Source organism: Scomber japonicus, chromosome 16 (assembly GCF_027409825.1).
Source record: "Scomber japonicus isolate fScoJap1 chromosome 16, fScoJap1.pri, whole genome shotgun sequence".
Taxonomy (NCBI): domain Eukaryota; kingdom Metazoa; phylum Chordata; class Actinopteri; order Scombriformes; family Scombridae; genus Scomber; species Scomber japonicus.
Genome location: NC_070593.1, coordinates 3,351,265 through 3,362,721, shown reverse-complemented (window position 1 = coordinate 3,362,721; position 11,457 = coordinate 3,351,265). Strand labels below are relative to the sequence as shown.

The window sequence follows — 11,457 nt, the reverse complement described above, 5'->3', positions numbered from 1 at the left end:
CTTCCCTCCTTGCTTCCTTCCTTCCTGCTTTCATTCCTTCCTTCCTTCTTTCTTTACTTCCTTCCTTCCTTCTTACTTTACTTCCTTCCTTCCTTCTTACTCCTTTCTTTCCCTCCTTGCTTCCTTCCTTACTCCTTTCCTTCCCTCCTTGCTTCCTTCCTTACTCCTTTCCTTCCTTCATTCCTAGGCTCCTCATTTCCTTCTTTCTTTACTTCCTTCCTCTTTTCCTTCCTTCCTTCTTACTCCTTTCCTTCCTACACAGAGTCCTCCCTTCCTTCCTTCCTTCCTTCCTTCTTTCCTTCCTCCTGTGCTTCCTTGGCCTGAGGACAACAGGAGGGTTAAAAGTATATTTAGCTGGTAACACTAAGCAGACGGCATTTACTATAAAGAAAGTAATCTTCAGTTTCATCAGAAAAAAAATGGTGCAAATCTTAAAGAGACGCTGAGATTCATTTAAAGTGATTTACAGTCAACTGTCTTCTTTTTTAAAACCGTTTCTGATGCAAAAAAAGTCCCAATAAAGCTGAACTCAATGATCAAATTCATCCAGAAAAAAACATCAAATTCCCAAAATATGACTAGTTGTGAATCTCAAGAGGAACTGAGATGCACTTAAAAGTAATTTCCAGTCAACGGTCTTCAACTTTAAACCACAACTACCTCTTATTTAAACCATTTCTGCTAAAGTCCCAATAAAGCTGCGACATACAGTGAGCAACATCCCAAATAGCAACCACAAGTAACGCACTATATTTTAGAGGCAATAGTCGGATTTCAGAAAAACGGAAACAGCGTTGATTATCATGATGACACTGATTACTGACCTACAATGATAATAATAATGATAATAATAATAATAATAATACGATGATGCAAAAACCCCGAGCCACACATTTTTAACAGTTGGCTTCACTTGACAGGGAAAAAAAAAAAAAAAAGCTAAACTTGTCTCAAGCCTGATTCACAGGGCTTTTCTCCCCCCAAACCCCCTCCATATGAGGATTAAACATCAGCATTTACTCTTTTTTTTTTTTTTTTTTTTTTTTTTTTAAAGCAAACCTGCCCCAATGCTTTCCCTGACATCAGCTCAGCCTGGAAAGATCAGCCACTAAGCCACCACCTAAGCCAAATAACACACAATACAGATTATATCCATTTACGATGCAATACGGGACACTTGATGTCACATATTTACTGTTATCCAACGCTGGAAAGTAATTAAGTACAATTATGTATGTCACGTATAATAAAATATGAGTCAGATCGACCAAACCTCTATTTTTATTTTAACACTTTAACTACATTTTGATGCTAAATACTTAAGTAGGATTTTTCTCGCGAGACTTTTACATATAATTGGAGTATTTTTACATTGTTGTAGCAACACTTTTAACTAAATAAATGATCTGAATACTTCTTCCAGCACCGTAGTTATAAGCACAAGTAGCTAAACCACCACCTAAACCAGCTTACACACAATACAGATTATATCCATTTAAATGCAGTACGGGACACTTAAGGTTTCATATTTACCGTTAATCCAAAGCTGGAAAGTAACTCAAATACTGTAAGTGCAATTATGTATGTCATATATAATTATACATCAGTCTTCTTCTATTTTAAAACTTTGAGAACATTTTGCTGCTAATACTCAAGTATTTCTATTTGATTTTTCACGCAGGACTTTTACAAAAGTAGCTAAACCAGCACTTAAGCCAAATAACACACAATACAGATTATATCTATTTAAATGCAATCTGGGACGTATTTACTGTTATCTAACGGTGGAAAGTAACCAAGTGCGTTTATTTAAATACTGTAAGCACAGTTATGAATGTCCTACATAATAAAAATATCAGCCTACTTTTATTTTAACACTTTAACTACATTTTGCTGCTTGTTCATGCACGACGTTTTACATGTAATGGAGCATTTTTACATTGTCGTATTGGTACTTTTACTTCAATAAATGAACTCTTCTTCCAGCTACTTTTGTTTTAACAGTTTTACTGCCAACCTGGAACGGTGCCTTAACATTTTAATATATTTAGTGTTTATATTGAGTACTTATTCTTTTTTATTCTCAAGGATTCACCAACCTAATTTCGGTACTATGCTGTCCACAGTAGCACAATGACAATAAAAGTTCTTATGTATTATGTCTGATACTGGAATGGCACTTTTAACATGTAATTGAGCATATTTACATTGTCATACTGGGACTTATTAAGTAAATAAATTATCTTAATACTTCTTCCAGCACTGCAGTTATAATAAACAGACAATACAGATTACATTCATATAAATCCAATACAGGACATGTATACTGTTATCCAATGGTGGAAAGTAACCATGCACATTTACTCAAATACTGTAAGCACAGTTATGAATGTCATATATAATAAAAATATCAGTCTAGTTTTGTTTTAACACTTTAACTACATTTTGCTGCAGGACTTTTTACATGTTATTGAGCATTTTTCCATTTTCATATTGGCACCTTTTCACTAAATAAATTATAATAATATAATAATATTTCTTCCAGCACTACAGTTATAATCACAAGTAAACCATCAGCTCCATAAAGTCACAAATCAAGTGGTTTCTTTTTTTGGGGGGGGGGGGGGGGGTGTATAGCTGGCTTTAGTTGTCCATGTTGGGGCCTGAACATTCAAAAAAAAACTTGACAGCCGCGTTAAGCTAGCTGGGTTAGCATCGTTAGCTTCCCTCCTCCTCCTCCTCTTTCTCCCTCCTCCTCCTCCCGATTATAACCGTTACAAAGCGTCTGAATAATAATCAACGCATATTATCGGTAGCGCTACGTGTCTCTACAAAGCACCAAAAAACACTTTAATATCATTAACATGCAAACAAAAAGGGTCAAAAAAATATTAGCATTAGTAGCTAACACGGAGCTAGCCCTTGTTAGCTTAGCATCAAACACACACACAACAGCCGATATATGTACAATAATAATGACATAAATACAAAAGCATATGCTTCAGTATGTTGCTCATATTTTTAAACATGTGTTGCTAAATAGAGATAACGTTACCTGGGCGGGTTAGTGCGATCACCCATCATATCCCAGATGTAAATACAGTAGGTGCTAATGCTGCTACTGCTACTGCTACCCTTTAGCTTAGCTGAGCTCGGCCCGGTGTAACGGTTAAACTGGTGACCGTGTAATCTGGTGACTTCCTTTAAAAAAATAAACTTAAAAAGCCTTTGTAATTTCTTAAAAAATACATGCTCATGTGTGTCTAAATGTGTCAGTTCAGTTGTGTTTATTTCCACCCTCTTGTAATGTTATAATAAAGAAATATTTAAAGAAAGCCATCAGTTAACACGGTCACCAGTTTAACCGTAACACCGCCCCCCTCCAGTAGAAGCTACTCCCCGACTCGTTCGAAGCCGGTGTTGCGGTTTAACTGGTCACCGTGTTATTTGGTGACTTTCCCTTCAAAAAATGCCTTTGTAGTTTCTTAAAAATACATACTCATCTGTATTTTAATATCTTAATTCAGTTGTGTTAATTTGAAACCCTCTTGTAACATTATCTTTTAAAAAATGTCACCAGTTTAACCGTAACACACTGGCTTGCTGTAGCTCCCGACCTCCTGTTACGGTTTAACTGGTCACCGTGTTATATGGCGACTTCCCCTTAAAAAAAAACCTTTGTAGTTGAATCTGTGTTTTAATTCAATATCTTAAAAGTAGCTAAGCATTTATGTAAGTTCAGAGGACTCATTTCAAACCTTCTATAACATTACATTTAAAAGAAACGTTAAAGAAAGCCACCAAATAACACAGTCACCAGATAAACCATAACACCTCTGAGGAGGGCTGGAGGGAGAGACAACACACTGTCCCCTGCAGCAACCTGAACACAGAGCAATGGTTATAGGTTGTTGTAGTAGGTTTGTTCGCTTTACTTTACCTTGATCCTCTGTGGGTTTCACAACGGGAGACGGCGGCGAGGAGTTATCCTAATATGTGGTGGGGGGTTTTTTTGGGGGGGGGAGTAGAGTAGAGGAGGAGGAGGTGGAGGGTTGCACAGTGAGGCTACCTCCAGCTCGGTGTGGATAGCCTCTCCTAGAAGCAGCAGGCAGCAGTAGTAGTAATGCTTGTAGTGGTGGTTGCAGGAAAATCTCGGCCCAGCCTGAAAGAAGCAGCAGCCAAAAAAAAAAAAAAACCCACGAGTAGTGCCTGCTTTTTTTTCCTCTTTCCCAATAAAAAAAACCTCCTCTCTCTTAAACTCCCATTAAGAGACAAAAACACGGCTCCAGCAGCTCAACGCAATTACATTCCTCTTACTGCTTCGATTGCTTCGTCTTCAAACCCCCCCCTTAAAAAAAATGTGTGTGTGTGTGTGTGTTTTCCTCCGCTCGGTTGTTTCTTCTTTTCACCCCTTTTGTCAACACACACTGCTCTGCTTCGGCTTGGCGGACACACCACGGCACACATAACACGGGGGGCGGGTTCAAGAGCGACGTACGGACGCTGATTGGCTGCGTGTCGAGAGTCGCGCTTTCTGATTGGCTGAGTGGTGCGATGCGAGCGTTCTGATTGGCTGAGAGGACACGTCAATCATAGCGGCGATGGATTCTCAGAAAATGAAGCTCTTCTCTTCCCCCCGCCGCTTCTCACTCCTCCTGAATCCGTCGGTTAGGTGGAGGAGTAGGAGGAGGAGGAGGAGGAGGAAGAGGAGGAGAAAAGGAGAAAAGGAAAGAGAAGAGCACAGTCTCTCCCTCTCCGTCTCCCTCTCTCTTTCTCTCTTTACGCCACACAGCGTGCAGGAATGAGGCTAAACCTGTCTGCAACCCTTTTTTTCATTTTAGCTTCACATTCACACCCCCAGCTGTACTAGTTTTATTATTCGCTGTGCTCTTGTTGTGGATTTCAATGCAAAAAAAATGCAGGACAGATAGTTACATAACTATAGTATATAGGTCTACTATGAATATAGCTAATGCTGGACCACGTGGGTGTACATATGGAGGGGAGGGCTGGGTTTGGGTGAAGGGTGGGCAACTTATTGCCATCCAGTGTTTCCACATGGGACCAGGGGCGTACAGTAGCTAAAGTAAATTTATTCAAAATATTGTACTTAAAGGACAAGTTTAAAAAAAGCAGACAGGAGCTCAAATGAATATTAAAAGCTGTTTTTTTTCATGGTGTAATTATTCCTCCTGTTTGTACTGACTATTAGAAGATCCCTTCATAATGCACTTGTAATGTAAATTATGGAGGACAAAATCCACAGTCATCCTTCTGTGTAAGAACATTTATTTTAAAAGTTGATCTGAAGCTAATGTGAAGCTTCAGTCGTCCAAATGAGTCAAATCAAGTCTTCTATGTTTACATTTACTTGACAGCTTTAGTTACTTTTCAGATGGAGATTTGTTTAACTAACAAGGTGTCACAAGTACTAAAATTCCTGTAAGATGCTTCAATGAGAGAAAACACAGCAGGAAATGTTATAAGTCATGTTTTCTGAAATTAGAGAGTTGTTTGAAGTATTTCCCCATTTTTTTAACCCAGTGACCTCAAACCAAAAGTGGAAAGTTACTACTTAACTACACTTTAGAGGAACTTTACTGTAGTATTTCCTTTTAGTGCTACTTTCTACTTCCCCTCCACTACATCTCAGAGGGAAATATTGTACTTTCTACTCCACTACATTTATTTAACAGCTTTAAATTACTTTACTTTTCAGATGAATATTTGACACAATGGATAATATAACAAGCTTTTAAAATACAACACATTAATCATCTCAGCAGCCCTCACATTCATCTGCTGACCCTTTGAAGGGGCCCCACCCCTAGGTTGGGAACCACTGGACTAAACTAGCTAACTGTATATAAGGTAGTGTCAACTAGCTAACTGTATATAAAGTAGTATAAACTAGCTAACTGTATATAAAGTAGTGTAAACTAGCTAACTGTATATAAAGTAGTATAAACTAGCTAACTGTATATAAAGTAGTGTAAACTAGCTAACTGTATATCAAGTAGTATAAACTAGCTAACTGTATATAAAGTAGTAAAAACTAGCTAACTGTATATAAAGTAGTGTAAACTAGCTAACTGTATATAAAGTAGTATAAACTAGCTAACTGTATATCAAGTAGTATAAACTAGCTAACTGTATATAAAGTAGTATAAACTAGCTAACTGTATATAAAGTAGTATAAACTAGCTAACTGTATATAAAGTAGTATAAACTAGCTAACTGTATATAAAGTAGTATAAACTAGCTAACTGTATATAAAGTAGTATAAACTAGCTAACTGTATATAAAGTAGTGTAAACTAGCTAACTGTATATAAAGTAGTATAAACTAGCTAACTGTATATAAAGTAGTATAAACTAGCTAACTGTATATAAAGTAGTATAAACTAGCTAACTGTATATAAAGTAGTATAAACTAGCTAACTGTATATAAAGTAGTATAAACTAGCTAACTGTATATAAAGTAGTATAAACTAGCTAACTGTATATAAAGTAGTATAAACTAGCTCCACCTCCAGCAGCTACAACAGTAACATGCTGCTCTAACACTGATGCTTCTCTATTAATAATCTAATGATGTCATATATAATAATATATCACTACTTTTACTGTAATACTGCAGTACTTTTACTGTAATACTGCATACTACATCACTATAATACTGCAGTACTTTTACTGTAATACTGCATACTACATCACTCATAATACTGCAGTACTTTTACTGTAATACTGCATACTACATCACTCATAATACTGCAGTACTTTTACTGTAATACTGCATACTACATCACTATAATACTGCAGTACTTTTACTGTAATACTGCATACTACATCACTCATAAGCCATGTACGTCAACATGTGTAAAACCCAAATATATCAGATCAGGAGGCAAATTTCATGCAAATAAATCAAAAATGACGTTTGTTTGTAAGAATGATCTCATACACACTCATTCAAATCTGTAACCACATAAAAAAACAGCTTTCTAACACTTCATTCATAAATACATAATGAATAATAACGTTGTGGGAGTTACTAATCCAACTTCCTCTCTCTTATCTGAAGACATTTCTAAAGTTAGTCTGTATGTTTTATGAAGTGAAACTAAAATAAACCCATTTAAATATCTGTATTATTACATGTGAGAGTGATTTTCTGCTCTGAATGTTATAAATGTTGAAAGTGATCTCTGACTCCTTAAAAGGTGAAATAAAGATCACAAGATGAGAAAGGTTCAAAACTGAATATTTAATTTGGTAAATAAATGCACACAAATAACACCTTCAAGAAAAAACCGTCAAAGCAGGAAACAATAAATTAGAAAAACATATTTGTCAGTGTCGGCTTTAACCCTTAAACAGACCTTACTAGTTATGTCATTTACACCTCAAGTAAGGAAGGAATGAAGGAAAGAAGGAAGGAAGAAAAGGAAGGAATAAGGAAGAAAAGGAGGGAGGAAGGGAAGGAAAGGAGGGAATAAGGAAGGAAAGGAAGGAGGGAGGGAGGGAGGAAGGAAGAAGGAAGGACAGGAAGGAGGGAGGAAGGTAGGAAGGAAAGGAGGGAAGAAGGAAGGAAAGGATGGAGGAAGGGAAGGAAGGGAGGGAGGAAGAAGGAAGGAAGGGAGGGAGGAAGAAGGAAGGAAAGGAGGGAGGAAGAAAGGAAGGACAGATGAAGGAAGGAAGAAAGGACAGAAGGAGGGAACATTTACCCTAACAGCTGAACTTAGATCTGAGGAAGGAAGGACAGAGGAAGGAAGGAAGGAAGGAAGGAAGGAAGGAAGGAAGGACAGAGGAAGGAAGGAAGGAAGGAAGGAAGGAAGGACAGAGGAAGGACCCGGGAGGACAACAGGAAGGTTAAAGAGTCTGTATCTCCTGGTGCACGTTGTCTGTTTAAGGGTTAATAGCACTTTGAAATTGCCTTAACTTCATAAATTGTGCAATATAAATAAACTTGCTAACACACTGAGCTGCCATGAGATATCTGGAAATGTTGACCTTGATGATTACTGTTAGTATAAATAGTTATTAATAGTGTGTTGGATTTATAATTTAAAAATAACATTAATGCATCATCTTGTTAGTCCTACACTCACATCAAACTCATTAATAATTAGAAACCCGACAAAAAAGCCCCATAAAGATTCTATAAGGTCTCTGAGACTGCTTCAACGAGGGCTTCAATCTCTGCAGGATTTCTCTACAGGCACGCACACACACACACACACACACACACACACGCACACACACACACACACACACACACACACACACACACACACACACACTGATACACGCACACACACACACACACACACACACACACACACTGATAAACACACACACACACACTGATACACACTCACACACACGCTGATACACACACTCACACTGATACACTCACACACGCACACTGATACACACACACACACACACTGATACACACTCACACACACACTGATACACACACACACACACACACACACACACTGATACACTCACACACACTCACACACACACACACTGATACACTCACACACACACACACACACTGATACACTCACACACACACACACACTCACTGATACACACACTGATACACACTCACACACACACTGATACACACACACACACTGATACACTCACACACACTGATACACACACACACACTGATACACACACACACACACACACACACACTGATAAACACACACACACACTGATACACACTCACACACACGCTGATACACACACTCACACTGATACACTCACACACACACACACTGATACACACTCACACACACACACTGATACACACACACACACACACTGATACACACACACACACACACTGATACACTCACACTCACACACACACACACACACACACACACATATTACACGACTACAGATGTTAACATATTTTCATCCTGTTACTATTTTATTTAATAAATACGTGTTGTTTGGTAGATGAGACAAACACTGAATTAGTCACAGCAGCATATTTAATTTTAAAAAGCTGATAATGAACCCGTCAGCTGATAAATATAAATGTGACGCTAAAGCAATGAAATGTAGTCTGAGTCTGGCGTTTGGATTCTTCACGAGTAGAAAAGATGTTAAAATCCTCATCAGGGTGAAAAGCTTGTGTTAATAAATGTTTGTTAAAAGATTTTTTTTTTTACGACTTCTAATGTCACATGACTGAACTTTAATAGTATCGCTCCAAAATTTAAGCAGATTTTTGACTTTTCAGGCGACACTTTAACACAAAACATGCTTAGAGTTTGAACACGAGGCAGTTTTGTGTATTTAATGTGTGTTTTTATTCATGTTTAGAGTTCAGAGGTCAGAGGTCAGAGGTCAGAGGTCAGAGTTCAGAGTTCAGAGTTTTGAGCTGAGCTACGTCGTCGCCTTCTTGCTCTTCTGGTAGCCGTGTTTTTTATGCGGCCTGGATTTAACCCTCAACGCCGAATCGCTCTTCATCGTCTCCCTTTTCCCCACAGTGAGCTCCTCCCCTCCCGGTTTCCATAGCAACAGCTGAGCGTCCTCCCCTCCGGTGACCAGCGCCTCCCCCGCCGCGTCCCACAGGAAGCAGCGCACCGTGGAGCCGTGCCCGCCCTCGAGGCTCCTCATCAGTCGGAGCCCGTCGCCGTCGCACTCCATCAGGTGCAGATCGCCGCTCTTCTTCCCGCCGACCACCAGCAGCTTCTGCGCCTCCTCCAGCCACCTCCCCCCCACCAGGTAATCTACGCCCGCTCCGTCGGCCAGCGTCGCCAGGCTGCGGGCGTCGGAGGAGCTGAAGACGGTGAGCGGCTCGTCGGTGTCCAGCTGGCCCAGATCCCACAGGTGAAGCCCCTCGTCGTGGCTGAGGCAAAGCAGGCGGGTGAAGTCGGCTCCGCACCAGCAAACGGAGCCGGCGGAGGAGTCGCTGTTACAGGTGGCGAGCAGCGCCTCCTCCTCCGCTCCCTGGCTCAGGTCGAAAACGTTCACCAGGCCGTCGGTGGAGCCGGACGCCAGGCGGTCTTTATCCCGAGGGTGGAAGCGCACCTGTGTGACGTCATCGCTGTGGGACTCGGAGTAAACCCCGAGGAGCCCGCCGCCCGGCTTCCTGGAGTCCCAAAACACCAGGAAGCTGTCCTCGTCGTTGATCTGCTCGGTGCCGGCACACAGCAGCGTGTCGGCGCAGTTCAAGTCGAAGCTGCAGAAGCTGTGAGACGGATCGCTTTTAAACGTCTGAACCGCCGCCGAGCCGGGGCGTCGGACGTCCCACGCCAGGACCGTCCCGTCAGCGGACCCCGAGTATAAGAGATCAGAGGAGGCGTGGGCGAATGTGACCCCGCAAAGAGGCCCGCTGTGGCCCCGATACTCCGCCAGCAGGCTCAGAGTGTCCTTGTTGTGCAGGTGGACGGTGAAGTTGGAGCAGGAAACCGCCAGCAGGCCGGACGGCTGCAGGGCGACGTCCAGCAGGTAGGTGGGCTCCTCAGGACGAGACCGCCGAGCGATGGACAGACCCCCGAGCTTCTCCTCCAAACCCTCCATGTAGGCGTGACGAGATCAAAACCACTCTGCACAGAACAAGAGGAGCAAACTTAGTTAAGAGTTTCAGCTTTTAGTCTCTCCGGGAAACTGAACAAATATGATCAGCTGTGAAATGATGTCACAATAATTCCCAAATATGGTTTTAATTTAGTTTAGTTAGGTTTCATTTAGAGACATAATCTACCTCAAACATAAAAATGGGCACTTTAAACTATATTTTTATGTTAATACATTTATTTTAACAGCATTATAGACTGAAAAGTTGATTTAATAAAGTCTTAAATGAAGCTCAAGTGCAGTTTTTTATTTTTTTATATAACTCTGAGGCACAATGAGTATTTTATTATTATCTATCTATCTATCTATCTATCCATCTATCCATCTATCTGTCCATCTATCTATCTATCTATCTATCTATCTATCTATCCATCTATCTAGGAGTTGATCCATATGACTCTTCAATGGTAGTAGTTTTTTTTTTAACCCTTAAACAGGCCTTACTAGTTATGTCATTTGCACCTAAAGTAAGGAAGGAAAGAAGGGAGGAAGGAAAGGAGGAAAGGAGGAAGGAAGGGAAGCAAGGGAGGAAGAAGGAAGGAAAGGAAGGAGGGAGGAAGGAAGGAAGGTAGGAAGGAAAGGAGGGAAGAAGGAAGGAAAGGAGGGAGGAAGGGAAGGAAGGGAGGAAGAAGGAAGGAAAGGAGGGAAGGAAGGGAAGGAAGGGAGGAAGAAGGAAGGAAAGGAGGGAGGAAGGGAGGAAGAAGGAAGGAAAGGAGGGAGGAAGGGAGAAGGAAGGAAAGGAGGGAGGGAGGGAGGAGGAAGGAAGAAAGAAAGGAAAGACAGATGAAGGAAGGAAGGAAGGAAGAAAGGAAGGACAGATGAAGGAAGGAAGAAAGGACAGAAG

The 11,457-nt window shown here is 40.6% G+C and overlaps 1 protein-coding gene across 1 annotated transcript; it reads right to left on the bottom strand.

The window, feature by feature from the left end:
• Positions 1–9,358: 9,358 nt before the first annotated feature.
• wdr89 (WD repeat domain 89) lies at positions 9,359–10,578 on the bottom strand. The gene has a single exon (XM_053336058.1). The coding sequence runs from the start codon at positions 10,554–10,556 to the stop codon at positions 9,417–9,419; it is 1,140 nt and encodes a 379-aa protein (XP_053192033.1). The 5' UTR covers positions 10,557–10,578; the 3' UTR covers positions 9,359–9,416.
• Positions 10,579–11,457: the final 879 nt, after the last annotated feature.

Excerpts from the sequence above, each read along its gene's own strand:
- wdr89 (XM_053336058.1), bottom strand. The coding sequence starts at position 10,556 with ATGGAGGGTTTGGAGGAGAAGCTCGGGGGTCTGTCCATCGCTCGGCGG.